This window comes from Sorex fumeus, unplaced genomic scaffold, assembly GCF_029834395.1.
Source record: "Sorex fumeus unplaced genomic scaffold, SorFum_2.1 ptg000029l, whole genome shotgun sequence".
Taxonomy (NCBI): domain Eukaryota; kingdom Metazoa; phylum Chordata; class Mammalia; order Eulipotyphla; family Soricidae; genus Sorex; species Sorex fumeus.
The window spans coordinates 6047144-6061602 of record NW_026606086.1 but is presented as its reverse complement, the minus strand read 5'-3'; the positions used below and the strand labels follow the sequence as shown (position 1 = coordinate 6061602).

General features: G+C 52.0%; 2 protein-coding genes across 2 annotated transcripts; one reads left to right on the top strand and one right to left on the bottom strand.

Annotated features, from left to right (window-relative positions):
* Positions 1-1020: 1020 nt before the first annotated feature.
* On the bottom strand, positions 1021-7922 carry IMP4 (IMP U3 small nucleolar ribonucleoprotein 4). Its single transcript, XM_056115580.1, has 9 exons — positions 7844-7922; positions 7641-7749; positions 3180-3263; positions 2399-2508; positions 2181-2313; positions 1932-2086; positions 1754-1848; positions 1239-1312; positions 1021-1164 (listed from the first exon to the last, which is right to left on the bottom strand). The coding sequence occupies exons 1-9, from the start codon at positions 7844-7846 to the stop codon at positions 1046-1048; spliced, it is 882 nt and encodes a 293-aa protein (XP_055971555.1). The 5' UTR covers positions 7847-7922; the 3' UTR covers positions 1021-1045.
* An 813-nt stretch (positions 7923-8735) lies between these two features.
* Positions 8736-11836, top strand: CCDC115 (coiled-coil domain containing 115). The gene is made up of 5 exons (XM_056115640.1): positions 8736-8853; positions 8922-9025; positions 9112-9194; positions 10003-10134; positions 11632-11836. Exons 1-5 carry the CDS (start codon positions 8740-8742, stop codon positions 11769-11771), a joined length of 573 nt encoding a protein of 190 aa, XP_055971615.1. The 5' UTR covers positions 8736-8739; the 3' UTR covers positions 11772-11836.
* The last annotated feature ends 2623 nt before the right edge of the window (positions 11837-14459 follow it).

The window sequence follows — 14459 nt, the reverse complement described above, 5'->3', positions numbered from 1 at the left end:
CTGACTGCTCTTCCTGAGTGCCATGGCCCGGAGGGGCCTTCCTGCCCCAGAGCCTCTCGGAAACCACAAGCCGCCCTCACTTCCCCAGCTCTCCTCTCCTGGGCCCTCTAGGGGCCAGCTGGGTCCAGGTTTGCACTGTCCATCCACATGGCCCATTTTTTTTGGCATGCTGTTGCTTTCAGGACACTCCCCACCCACTCTCCAGCCCTCCCCTGAGGTGACATCTGCCCATCACCATCTAGCACAGTGTCCTTCCTCCTCACTCATCACTGCGCAGCAAGTTCCTCTGTGCACACTTGACGGCCGTGACACCCATCGTGGGCAGAACCAGGGCCCTTGGGTACAGACTGGGAAAGTGGGCATGGAGGGGGTGCAGAGGCAGAGCCCAGCCCTTCCTGAAGCTCTATTCTCCGTGATCGTAGATACATGTTTCTGACAGAAAGCAGGGAAAGGAGCAGAGGTCCCAACTGTCATTATTCCAGGGAATGCCGCAAGGGTCATGCACATCCTGCACGGACCATGTGTGACCTCCCCACGCCCCCTGAACATTGTGTGACCGCTCCAAGTCCCCACACTGTGTGATCCCCATGTGACCCCCCCCAAACCCCTGTGAACACCATGTGACCCCCCACACCCATGAACATCATGACTCCCAAACCACTATGAATACAGTCTGACTTCCACACCCATGAACACTGTTACACCACACCCATGCACACTATGACCCCCACACCCACGAACACTATGACGCCCACATCCAGGAACACTGTGTGAACACCCTCCTGTTCAGTCCGCATCTAGGGCACCTTACCTGCTGCACCAGGCCCAGTGTGACCCCAACCCCAGGGACAGCAGCACAGCACCCCTGGGCCCAGGCTGAGAGGCACCCGCCTTGTCCGAGACTTGACACTGCCCAGATTAGAGAATGTCCCTCCTGCCCAGTATGCCCAGCTGGGGCAGTCACCGCCTAGAGGACACTCCCACAGACTGTCACACGGAGCCCTGGGACAGAGACTGGATTCCAGGCTTTATTTGTCCCCGCCCGTCAGGTCCCCTCAGCACTGAGGAAGAGCCTCTTGTGTGCGGTGTTGGTGTAGGGGTGCCAGCGCCACTCCACGTCGGCTGTCGCCTCCTGCTCCAGCGTGCCCAGGCGGATCATGTACACTGAGGAGGGAAAAGAGTTACCCCCGGCCACAACCCCGCTCTTCCCGGCCCGGCCAGGGACAGACGAGACTCACACTTCAGCTCGAAGCGCGGTCCGACCTCCGTCAGCTCCACATTGCGGTGGTCCATCTTCTTGTACACGTGGTGCCTGGGTGAGGGGCAGACAGGTGAAGGCTGCGGAGGCAGCTGTGCCAGGAACTACACAGCGTACACCCAGCAGTCAGAGGGCAGCAGCACACCTCCCAACACCCAGCTCCACATACGGTCCCCGAGCACTGCGGGGGACGGCCCCCAAACCAAAATAATAAATAAATAAAGCAAAATACTCGAACCGGAGCGACAGTATGGGAAGTAAGAGGATTCCTTGCCTTGGATGCAGCCAAACTGAGTTTGATCCCCAAATGGTCCCAGGATGATACCTGAGCTCTCCTGTCCAAGGTTTACTCCTGGGTCAGGGTTTTGCTCTTGAGCCAGGTGTGGTCCCCAAACCAAAATAAACAGAGCAAACGACTCAAACAGAACAGCGACTCAAACAGAATAGCGGCATTCAGAGTTAGGGTGGCCTCCAGGGGCCCGGTCTGGGACATACCGAAAGGAGATATAGTCATCCTGGTTTGCGAAGGTGATGACGCGGCGACTGTCGTCTTTGGGGACAGGGAACAGGTATCGAAGTATGTCAGAGACCTGGGGAGCAGGGAGGCAGAGCCGTGAACGCCCGGCCCGGCCCGCTCTTCAGGTCCACCCGCCACCCAGGGCCCCCGACTCACGCGCTTGCCCAGCCGGGAGGAGAAGCCGTGCAGGATGAGGTGCGGCTTGGCCTCGGACATGGTGCCCAGGTCGGGGATGTCGTGACGCATGACCACGTTGCACAGTGTGAAGTAGGCGGTGGGCCCAAAGGGCAGGTGGCTGACAATGAGGCCCACTGGGGGGCGGGGGACAGGCTTTCAGCGACCTGCCTGACCACAGGCCCCTCACCTGCCCCGACCCCGTAGCCCCTCTGATGCCCGCAGCCTCACCAGGCGTGCCCCTGTGCTCGTGCACCACCAGCAGGTCTGTGACTCCGTTGGCCTTGCAGGCCCGCACGAGGGCGCCCACCTCATGGCGACCACGGTTCATGCGCTGGGCGCCCGGGAACACCAGCTTCAACTCCTGGACACGGACACGATCCAGTCAGCAAGCTCCCCCCTTCCCCCTCACGGCTCAAGGCAACACCTCAACCCTTCCACGCTGGTACCTTGGCAAACATCTTGAGGCGGGAACTGGGGTCACGGGAGGTCGTGATCATGATTTTGGGATCCTCCACCCCTGCCCATCGGTATTCGTCATCCATGTGACTGGTGACACCTGATGAGGGAATGAGGACCAAGAACTGGACATTACTGGGGAAGTTACACACTAACGTGGGGGTGGTCGACTCTTTCTAGAGAAACACAGGCAATGCCGTTGGTGATAGATGGTCTACACTGCCCTGGGTTTGGAGGGTAGGGCAATGCCTCCCACACCATGAGGTGTGAAATACAGGGAGGACAATGCCACAATACTGTCTACGATGGATGGTCTACAGTGGGTGTGGAGGGCAGGGCAATGCCCCCCCACACTGTGAGGTGTAGAATCCTAGGGAGGACAATGCCACAGTACTCCCAGTGATGGGTGGTCTATATCTGCATGGGGTAGTGGGTGGCTCTGGGCATTTCAAGTACGGGAAGTGGGAACGGAGCAGTGGACACCAGCTGCCCGGAGAGGGGAGAGAGGGAACAGAATGGCAAACATCAGGTGTCCCTGGAGCAGGGAGAGGGTGCAGAGCAGAGATGCCAGTCACCCCAGCAGAGCTCACAATCCAGTGGGCAGGATTCTCAGCAGCTCAGAGAACCGCATAAAATCTGGGTGTCAGGAAAACAGGACCAAGAGCCTCAGGGAGGACCTCGAGGTAACATCCAGCCAGCGTTACAAGGACAGCTGAGGGGACAGTTCTGGAAGCAGGTGCAGGGAAGGAAGCAGAGGCCAGGGGAGGTCACCTTCAGCGCCAGCATCGTCGAACTCCAGGGACTTCTGCAAGGCCAGAGCCTCCCGGCGCAGTTCCGTGGGAATCAGGCGGTTCTCTGGGGGAAGAGGGGCCAAGTGAGACACAAAGGTAAAGGTAAAGGTAAAGGCCCTCCCGTTGATCGTCGATTTACTCGAGCGGGCCCAGTAACGTCTCCATTGGAGACTTTGTTGTTACTGTGTCTGGCATATCGAATACTCTCGGTAGCTTGCCGAGAACAAGGAACTATCAGCAGCTCTCGGCTGACGTAACCCTGTGGTCTGTCAATCAATCTATCCACAAGCTAGAAAAAATCTTTCTTTGTGTTCTCTTTTCTCTTGTGTTTTTTGGGCCACAACTGACGAAGCTTAGGGATGACTCCTGACTCTGCTTCACTCCTGGTGAGCTCAAGGGGCCATATAGAGGTGCCAGGAATCGAACACGGGTTGGGCGCATGCAAGGCAAGCACCCTGCCTTCTGATAACCCTCTACTATCTCTCTGGCCTCTCAAAAGACCTCTCTTAATCTTTCCTGATCAGGAATGGAGACTGGGGGAACCAATTCACATATGTCCTCATGCCCAACTAAGCGAAAGCCAGGGGTGCCTGTGTTGTTTCCATTGTTTCGTGAGTCTTAGGGTTTGATGACTTGCTTTACAGCCATAAGTATGACTTACTTATGCAGTCAGAACAATTTTTTTAAAAAAATTTTAAACATTAAATACAAAGTTCTCTGTATGAAGGTCTACCGGAATCTTTGAAACCCTCTGACAGTGAAAAGGTAGCTGAGATGCTCTGAGTCAAAAGATTTCCTCTGAAACGTTGGAGCTGGCGGAGACAGTCACTTGGAGCACAGAGCTGAGTGCAGGCACGAATCTCAGCATGGCCTGGGGAATCTTCCAGTTAGAAAACAGGTCTTAGGGGGCTTGAGCAATAGAGCACAGCTAACCTGGGTTTGATCCCTGACACCCCACATGGTCCCACGAACTCTGCCAGGCGTGATCTCAGAGCCAGGAGTAAGGCCTGAACAGAGCAAGGCCTAGGGTATAGAAAAGCAGAGAAAAGTTCTTAAACAACGCCACGAACCCAAACTTAAAGTCATTTCCTAAATCTGACCAAAAGAGACACAGATAATTCCCAAGGGCTGGGAATAGGCCTTAACTTACAACTGAAGCTTCACCCACAGTTATGCTCAGTTTTACCCAGCCGCAAAATGAATGCAAACATTTTGGGAGCCAAGTTCTCGGAACACAAAGAACAGATGCAAGGAAACAGGCATCTGATGGTTAGGGGTTGTCCTCCTTCACAAGAAGGACACAAAGGACAGTGGATGGCGAGGCGAAGGAAAACAGAGAACAGTCAAGATCTCAGAAGTTTTTGAGTAGCAATGAAAAAAAAAGTATCCCATTCATTTTACTTCTATTTTCTAAAATCACAGATTGGGTACAATAACACAAATTGTAGCATCTTAAAAAGCCCCACTGCAGTTATAGTGATTTTTTTTTTAAATCAATTTTTGTGCAATTGGAAAAATTTAAAAGTGCAAAGGCCATATAATCTTTGTACATAAAACCAGTTGGAGGGCTGGGGTTAGAGCAATAGTACAGCGGGTGAGGTGTTTGCTTTGCACGTGGCTGACCTGGAATCACTGACATCCCATATGGTCCCGTAAGCACCTCCAGGATTATTTCCTGAGTAGCACTGCACTGTAGTACTGTCCTCCCATTGTTCATCGATTTGCTCAAGCCGGCACCAGTAACATGTCCATTGTGAGACTTGTTGTTACTGTGTTTGGCATATCGAATACGTCACAGGGAGCTTGCCAGGCTCTGCACTTTGGGCGGGATACTCTCAGTAGCTTGCCGGGCTCTCTGAGAGGGACAGAGGAATTGAACCCAGGTCGGCGGCATGCAAGGCAAACACCATACCCGCTGTGCTATCGCTCCAGCCCCCCAAAAAAGTAAAAGGGGCTGGAGAGATAGTACAGCGAGTGTGGTGCTCCCCTTGCAAGTGGCCAACCCAGATTCCATCCCTGACATCCCATACTGGATGCCCGGTCCCCTGAGCATCATCAGGAGTGATCCCTGAGTGTAGAGACAGGATTAACCCTGGGTCATCACCAGATGTGGCCCCAAAACAAAACAAAACAGTTTTTAAAAGTCTAGCTGTAAAGTGCGAAGGTGAAAATCTGACTTTCTCATCCATGAAGGAAATTCCTCCATGTGAGAAAACTCAACAGGGAATCCCTGCCCCCACGTCCCGCTACATCCCTCCCTCCCCCATCCCAAACCCTGGGCCAAACCACTCTGCGTCCCACCACCCACCAAAGGAAAACACAAGCCCTGGACTGAAAAATGAGAGAGCCCATCTGAGAAGGCCTCAGAGGAGGCAGTGTCTGTGGGACCATTTCCAGGGAAACCAACACTCCAAGGTGGTATCAATTTCACATCTTACTTCTGAACATCAATGAAAAGCAATCAAATATTTATGGAGGATTAAAGAAACACAATCCGCTTAATGCAGAAACTTAAAAATGTTCCCCAACAAACTGGTTCTTGATTGTTGTGGGAAGAAAAAAGGAAAATGAGGTTAAGTGGTTATAAAGAAAATCATAATTAGTGTTAAAGGGCTGTAAAGGAAGTTCACAAAATTGAACACAGAAAAGAAAACTACTGAGTTATAAGGTCTGAGTAGGCCACAGCATTGCTATCAAGTGCGAAGTGTCCTGTTGCTCCTTCTCCACTATGTTTACGCCCCAGCTGAGCAGCCTCAAGAGTCTGAGAACAACCTGTAAAACAGCGCTATCAGACCCAGAACCAAAACGGTCCAGCTGGGCTGAGCCTGTTTCCATTCGTGATAAATCACTGTGAACCCCAAGCATGCATTCCTTATTGTGCCTGGACATTAAGAAGTACATGCCCATTACTTTATTTCTTTGGAATTGCTATTCCATAGTTAAATTTTTAATTATCAAATCTTTTTTTTTTTTAAATTGAATCACCAGGCGATACACAGTTCATGACCTGGTTTCAGTCATACCATGTTCCATCACTCATCCCTCCAGTTTTGCGCAGTCTCTTCCCCTCCCCTTCCTTCTGATTCCCATTACTTTTTTTTTTTCTTTTTGGGTCACACCCGGCAATGCACAGGGGTTACTCCTGGAGGTGCTCAGGGGACCACTGGCATGCTGGGAATTGAACCAGGTTGGCCGCATGCAAGACAAACGCCCTACCCGCTGTGCCATCTCTCCAGCCCCTGATTCCCATTATTTTACATGGGAACTTTAATATAGAAGCTTCCTACACTAAAACTACCCAAAAGAATGTTCCCCTTTTCCCTCACTGTAACACAAGCAGTAATTACCTTTTAAGTCAGTAATGCTTAAACTACTCTTGCCTATACAAAACTGGTTACTATCTTTGTGATCAGATGTCCGTCCTCCAAAGGTTTTTGAAACCAGTGCTATTTCAGTACAAACTGTTAGTATTTTCCCTCCAGGAACTCCGTTACTTTTAAATGTCTTCATTTTGGATTGCTTTCACATCACTGTGTCTAGTTCAGTTAGTGGGTGGCAAATTTCAAATCTGTTTATTATTCACAGGACAGAGAATCCGGAGGTACAGGGATTCTGTCTTTTCCGAATGTTCTCGCCAAACGGGGCAGAAAGATTCATGTGTGGTATTGAAATGTCATCTTCCAAACTTAACCGCAAATAAACTTCAGTTGTACATGAGCTAACAGCTTAACACTGTTGTTAACATGTTAAGAACAATTAGCAGGGGAATCATAACGACAGAAGACACAAAATATTCATTACTTTCTAATGAAAGTAGTAAGAAAAAACCCCGGGCAGCTGATTGACAGGGCCATACAAAAATTAAGAATCTGGCAGGAGCGATAGCACAGGGGGGAGCGCGTTTGCCTAGAACGCAGCCGAACCAGGTTCGATTCCCAGCATCCCATATGGTCCCCCAAACACCACCAGGACAGGTTCCTAAGTGCATAGGCGGGAGTAAGCCCTGTGCATCACCGGGTGTGACCCAAAAAGTCGAAAATAAATAAATAAAAAGACTCTGGTGGGGCTGGAGAGATAGCATAGCTGGTAGGGCGTTTGCCTTGCACGCGGCTGACCCGGGTTCGATTCCCAGAATCCCATATGGTCCCCTGAGCACCGCCAAGGATGACTCCTGAGTGCAGAGCCAGGAGTAGCCCCTATGCGTCGCTGTGTGTGACCCAAAAAGCCAAAAAAAAAAAAAAAGAAGACTCTGGGAAGAAACACTCATTGTAAACAAACAATATCGTAAAGCTGTGAAAATTGGGCACTGTCATTTGAATTGTCATTTGACAAGCGATTCGTTCCATCGCGAAGGACACTTGCAAACCAGAAGGGGCATCTGCGAACCCTGAAACTAAACCGCTGACACTAGCGCGGAGGGCTGAGGGAGGGTCCCGCGTACCTTCGAGCGCGCGCCGGACCTTCTCCTTCTTCTCCTGGGCCGTCCGCTGCGCTTCCTCGCGGGCCTTGCGGTACAGGTACTCCCGGCGGAGCCGGGCCTCGCGGCGGAGCTGAGACACCACGGTCAGCCTCTCGGGCCCCGGAGCCCCCCGAACCCCCCGCCGCCCCGCCGCCCCCCGCACCGAGCCGGAGCATCCTTCCTACCATCCTGCGCGCCGCTCCACGTGGGTCCAGGAGCAGCGGGGCGCGCCGCTCCCGCGACGAGCTTGCGATCCTGCTTCCGCCCTCAACCAAGAGGCCGTCAGTGGCGTCACCGCGCCGTGGTGCAGGAGCAACTACCCAAAGTTAAGATGGCGGACCGTGAGTGGCTCGCGCCGCGATTGGTCGGTCTGGCCGCGCTTCCGCGTCACGTGGGTGCCTGCCTCGTTAGCGGGTCGGCCGCAGTAAATCTCACTGCCGTCAACTGCCGCAACGCACGGTGTGCAATTTTTAGGATGTCAGGCTGATAAAATAATCACAACCTGCGGCAAGAAGCAGCCCAGCAACTTTAAAGGGCAACGTACCGGAGGGTCGTGGCGCCTTTTGGGGTGTCTTCAGACCGCTGCTCCCCTAAAATGGTCGCGTTACGTTTTTGCCATCCCTGCATCAATGCAGCTGCTCAGTATAAAATAAATATAAATATAAATTTATTTTTATAAATAGTCTTAGCAGTCGATCTGCTCAGTATAAATAAAATAAATGATTGTGGGCCTACTACCAGGGCAGGCTTGAGGGGCAGTTCGGAAAGTGGGGTCAGTGATGGAGGGAAGCTGACGGTGGTGGTGGGATGGGGACTGTTATGTTGAATGCCTGCAACAAGTCATGGACCAGGTGTTTAAACCGTGTGTAGAGGGGGGGAAATGCAACCGCTCAACTGGGCCAGGTTCCGGCCGAGGGGGGCTGCGACTCCCAGGAGCTAACGCTCTGGCCAATGGGGTTGCGTCCTTGGCGGTTACCGGGGCAACAGCCGCCGAGGGCCCGCCCCTGGCGTGGCCCTTCTGGCGTCTATTGGCTGTCACGTGATCGCGCTGGGTCGTGATTGGCCGGCGTGCGAGACAGCCATGGCGGCGGCGCCGGGGCTGCGGGAGGAGATGGATGCGCTGCTCCTGCAGCTCTTCAGGGACCTGGAGGAGTTGGAGGCGAAGCGCGTGGCGCTGAACGCCCGCGTGGAGGAGGTGGGAGCCGGGCCGGGGGGGGGGGGCGGCGCGCGGGGTGGGCCGGCCTCTCACGCTTCCCTCCGCAGGGCTGGTTCTCGCTGTCCAAGGCCCGCTACGCCATGGGCGCCAAGGCGGTGGGGCCGCTGCAGTACGCGGCGCGCATGGAGCCGCAGGTCTGCGTGTCCACCTGGTGAGCGCGCGCGGGCGGCGGGCGGGCCGGGGCCGGGGCCGGGGCGCGGGGCCCCAGCGCCCAGCCTCCTCCCTCTCGGTTTCCAGCGAGGCCCAGGACGGACTGCACAAGTTCTGGGTGGTGAAAGCGAGCTCCCAGGCCCCCGAGGAGGTGGGGCCCCGCGATGCAGGTGAGTGCGGCGGAGGCAGTGATTTTATTGAGGCAGTGGCAATGCAGGGGGCTTCCCGTTCTTTATTAGAGTATGCAAATCATTAAGCAATTACGGAGATAGACACTTTATAGGCAAGGGCCTGTGCATATGAAGATATCCGTATAAAACTGAAGGTTCTCTCAGCCGAGCGGAACGTGCCTCTCGCCAGCTTCACGCAGACAGGTTTATAGCACTGTCGCTGTAGCACTGTCCTCCTGTTGTTCATCGATCTGCTCCAGCGGGCACCAGTAACGGCTCCATCGTGAGACCTGTTGCTGCTTTTGGCATATTGACTACGCCAGGGAGCTTGACAGGCTCTGCCCGTGGGGGCGGGATACTCTCAGTAGCTTGCCCTGCTCTCCCAGAGGGACGGAGGAGTCAAACCCAGGTCAGCTGCGTGCAAGCCCTACCCGCTGTGCTATCGCTCCAGCCTAGACAAAACTATAATGTCAGTTTATCATACATGAGACAAGGATCCCAGAGTTGGAGGGCGTGTCGCCTTCATTATGTACAGGCGAAATGGGTGCTTAAGTGTGTGGCCTTGTCACTGATAAATAATAGTATCATCTGCTGGCCTCCTGACACTGTGAGAGTGGACAGAATTTCTCACTTGATCCGCAGGCAGAGGGTGGGCTTCTGTGGCATGTTGTTTTCTAGAACACAGAAGCCTAGGGGAGGGTTTTCCAAGCAGCAGTATGTTTCAGGATCATGAGCTTAAAGAAACTTCGCCATTGTCCACAGCACACAAGGGTCAGACCCTGAGACCCCCCAGCCTTTCTCTTTCCAGCGCTCCGTAGGCGAAAAGGGCTCAACAGTGCTCCAGAGCCACCATCCTCCCCAGCCCCCCAAGACCCTCTAAACTGGTTTGGAATCCTGGTTCCTCACAGTCTGCGCCTGGCACAAGCCAGCTTCCGGGAGGGTAAGTGACCCCTGCACACCAGCCCATAGTCACAAAAGCCCCTTAGGTCTTCCAAAGGGAGCATCTGAGCACTAATGCTCCTCCAGGGTTGAGTATGAAACCCCCAGCTAGGACTGGGCTTAGACAACCAAATGCTTTTCAGGTTTTATTTCCATCGCAGGCATCTGCTGCACATCCACTGTGTTGTGTGTCGGTTGTTGGCTGTAGTACAGGCTCGGGCTAGATATCGGGGATATAGTAGGAAATGAGAAGAAATACTCGCATCGAATCACTGATGGGAGAACAACAGTGTGCAGATACATAAGTATACCTGAGTGGCAGGTGGTGAGAATGAGGACGAATCAGAAGACGGTGAAGTGGAAGCAGGAGAGAGAGGCTGGGAGGCTATTTTGTGAGGGTGAGGCCTGGAGAGACCTTGAGGACAGGAAGGCAGGAGCCCTGCGGGGGATCAGTACATCATTTGTAGAGTAGTACTATATACAGAGGGACCAGCAGGGGCAGCAGGAAGGAGGTGAGGCGTGTCAGAGTGGGCTGGGCCAGGTGGTCTGAGGATTTGGGGAGTGAAGGGTTGAGTGTCTCTGAGCAGAGAGGGGTGACGGGATTCTCCAAAAAAGAGCTGAGCGCTGAGAGAGGCAGCAGGTAGCCAGCTTGCTGTGTACAGGTGAAGCAGCTTGAGGAAGGTGTAAGGCAGGAGCCTACACCTTGCCCTAGGATTTGTGACTAGTGGGGAGGAAGGGGAGGAAAGTGAGAGGTCATGCAGGTGGGGCGCAGTTCCTCCCGCAGTGAACGTGGCTGTATCCCTAGTGCTACAACTTAGAGACTGGGCACACGATCTGGAGTTTGGAAGAGATTCCAGAATCCAGCACATGAGGCAGGGGTTTAAGTTCCTGAGTTTTGGGTTCAGACAGTTGCAGCATTCACACTTCGGTGGGTGAGTGCAGCACCAGCCTGTGAGTGTGAGCAGGAAGTGGGGGGAGGGAGGAGGAGACCAAGCAGCATCAGGGAAGCAGGAGCAGCACCCAGCAGGGAGAGAATCCCCAGGGAGAGTTCCTGGGAGAGCTGGTCAGCCAGCTCTGCTAGGGCCAGTGGACTGGAGAGAGACTAGGTGAGTGAGTAGGGCCTGAGGACCGGACAGCGACCGTCCCCATCGGAGCATCAGACAGAAGCTGTGTGTGTGCCACTTATGAGGGCCAGAGGAAACAGGAAGGAGAGAGGACAGGTGAGGGACCGTGATACCAGCAGAATGAAGAAAACGAAAGCAGGAGATCTGTGGCACTTCTTTCCTCATGAGTAATAAAAGGAGGATAGGAGGTGTTTTAAGGAAGTGGCATAAGCCCAGTCAGTTCTCGAGCAGCCAGTGCAAAGCCGTATCCAGAATATATTAGGGATAATGGGGCCACTGGGACTGGGGGCCTTCCCAGTTCATGGCCACGTCCGAAGCATTGTAAGTGGTGGGCCCCTGCAGGTACCGTGCTGATGGTCGCCTCTCTTGCTCAGGCCTGCAGCTTGCTGCGGACATGGCCAGCCTTCAGACCCGCATTGACTGGGGTCAGAGCCAGCTCCGGGAACTCCAGGAAAAACTCAGGCATCAGGAACGCAGGGCTGTACAACCTGAGACTGCTGCAGCAGGGCAGTGACCACTGTCCTTCCAGTGACGCCCATCTCAATGACCACTGTCCTTCCAATGACCCCCTGTCTCAGTGACCAGTGTCCTTCCACATGACAGCCACCTCAGTGAACAATGTCCTTCTACATGACCCCCCCCCCGTCTTAGTGACCAATGCCCTTCCACATGTCCCCTGTCTCAGTGACACGGCTGTCCTTCCATGTGATCTTTGTCTCAGTGACTGGTGTCCTTCCATGTGCCCCCCCTTAGTGACACAGCTGTCCTTCCATGTGGCTCCCCATGTCCGTAACATGCCACATGACCCCTATCTCAGACCTCTCTCCTATATTGTCTGTACCCCCCACACAGCTAAATCTCTAATGTTTCTCTTGTCTGCACCTCTTTAACTTTGTTGAATAAACTTGAAACGTTTAAAGACATAAACTGAGGTTGAAAGCCCTTACTGTGAAACTTATACATTTGTATTTTTCAAAACACACTTACTTGGTTTTGGTTTTTGAGCCACACCCAGCAGAGCTCCTGGCTCTGCACTCAAATAGAAGCCATTCCTGGTGGGTTCAGGGGACCATATGGGGTGCCTGGAATTGTACCTGGGTGAACTGTGTGCAAGGCAAGTGCCGTACCCACTATACTATCTCCAGCCCTCTCAGGACTCATGGGGGCAGTTCAGGTTAGTGAACAACTAGAGCCACTTACCAGGTAAATTAACTATGCATTGATTATGGGATGGATGGTGTCCACTAGGGCAGGAAAGTACAAAGAAGTCAGTTCTCATTTTCACTAGTTCTTCAAAACTGATTTTGGGGTGTAGAGAGATGGTACATCAGGTAAGGTGCTTTCCTTGAATGTGGCAAACATTCAAGGATTCTATCCCCTAAACTTTGCCAGAAGTAATCCCTGAGTTCAGATACAGAAATAAGCCCTGATCACTGTCAGGTGTGCTCCCGCCCCCCTGTTCCCCCCCCCCCAAAAAAAAAGATTTGGGGCCGAAGAAATAGTGCATAGGATATGGTGTTAATCTTGCACATGGCTGACCCAGTTTCAGTCCCCCCATCACTGCTTAAGATTCCCTAAGCACCACTAGGAGTGATGCTGGACACTGCTTGGATGTAGCCCAAAAATCAAACAAAAAAAGGACTTTGATGAAGAAAATGTCATACAATAGCAAATTAGCAATGTGATTTCCTGTCAGTAAAAAATGCCAAACAAGACAAGGAAGCCCACCTTGCCAATCCTATTCAATATAGTACTAGAAGTACTTGTCATAGCAGTTAGGCAAGAAAAAGAAATCAAGGGCATCCAAATAGGAAAGGAAGAAGTCAAGCGTTCACTATGTGCAGATGGCATAATAGTATACTAGGAAATCCTAATCTACGAAAAAGCTAGAAACAATAAGTTTGTCTAGTAAAGTGGCAGGCTACAAAATCAATAACCAAAAGTCCATGGCTTTCCTATACACAATTAGTGAAACAGAAGAAACATATTAGAAAAACAATCTTGTTCATAATTGTGCCTCAGAAAATCAAGTACCCTGGAATCAGCTTAACTGAGGAAGTGAAGGACCTATTCAAAGAAAACTACAAAACCCTAATTCAAGAAATAAAAAAGGGCCATCTCAGCACACCAACAGCCCTCGTCCAGGGACGCAGCAACCAGTCCTGGAGAGCACCACAGCCTCAGAGATCCCTCCAGACCTTAAAATTTCGCCAGGCACCTGAGATGAGATGGAGCAGGTGCAATCTCCCAACGTACTCCAGATGGAACCCTGGTGACCAAGAGCTTCCACAAGCAAGGCTCAGGTATGAGGGTTCAGGACTAAATTTCCAGGCCACATGGCAGCAGAGGTGCCAGGCAGTCCCACCCAGCCGGCTCTCTGCGGCCATGTGAACTCTCATGATACTCAAAGTAAGCAATGAAAAATAAATTATCTGATGTCTGCCCCTGGCAGGCAGGCTTGAATGGTGGTGGGAAAATTCAGGAAAAACATAATGCCCAAAAGTAGAGAGAGAGTATTGGGGAAATTATCTGCCAGAGGCAGGATGAGAACTGGGATGAGGGGTGGGGGATACTGGGGACATTAGTGGTAGAAAATAAGCACTGGTGGAGGATGGGTATGGGTTCAATCATAGTATGGCTGAATCTCAAACATGAAAGTTTTGTAACTATCTCATGGTGATTCAATAAAATTTTTAAAAAATTAGAAAAAAATAAAAGAGGACATGGGGAAATGGACAAGTATCCCCTGCTCATGGATCAGGAGGATTAACATTGTCAAAATGGCAATACTCTCCAAAGTATTATACAGATTCAATGCAATGCCTCTAAGGATACCCATGACATTTTTCAAAGAAATAGATCAAAAGTTCCTGAAATTCAATAAACAGTAAACCCCCATGAATAGCTAAAGCAATCCTTGGGGAAAGAAGATGAGAGGCATCACCTTCCCCAACTTCAAACTGTACTACAAAGCAGTAGTAATTGAAATAGCATGATATTGGACTAAAGACAGACCCACAAACAAACAATAGAGTATCCTGACATAGACTCTCAAATATATGATCATTTAATCTTTGATAAAGGAGCAATAGGAAGTGGAGCTAAGAAAGCACCTTCAACAAGTGGTGCTAAAAAACTGGGCAGCTACATGCAAAAAATGAACACAGACCTCTATGTCATGCAAAAAGGCTTAAAAAGGATT

Coding starts and splice junctions, on each gene's coding strand:
- IMP4 (XM_056115580.1), bottom strand. Junction 3,264..7,640: donor GGTCCGGCGCGCGCTCGAAG/GTACGCGGGACC, acceptor CTCTTCCCCCAG/AGAACCGCCTGATTCCCACG. Junction 1,849..1,931: donor CCTCCCGGCTGGGCAAGCGC/GTGAGTCGGGGG, acceptor CCTGCTCCCCAG/GTCTCTGACATACTTCGATA.
- CCDC115 (XM_056115640.1), top strand. CDS start 8,740: ATGGCGGCGGCGCCGGGGCTGCGGGAGGAGATGGATGCGCTGCTCCTG. Junction 9,026..9,111: donor CAGGTCTGCGTGTCCACCTG/GTGAGCGCGCGC, acceptor CTCGGTTTCCAG/CGAGGCCCAGGACGGACTGC. Junction 10,135..11,631: donor ACAAGCCAGCTTCCGGGAGG/GTAAGTGACCCC, acceptor TCTCTTGCTCAG/GCCTGCAGCTTGCTGCGGAC.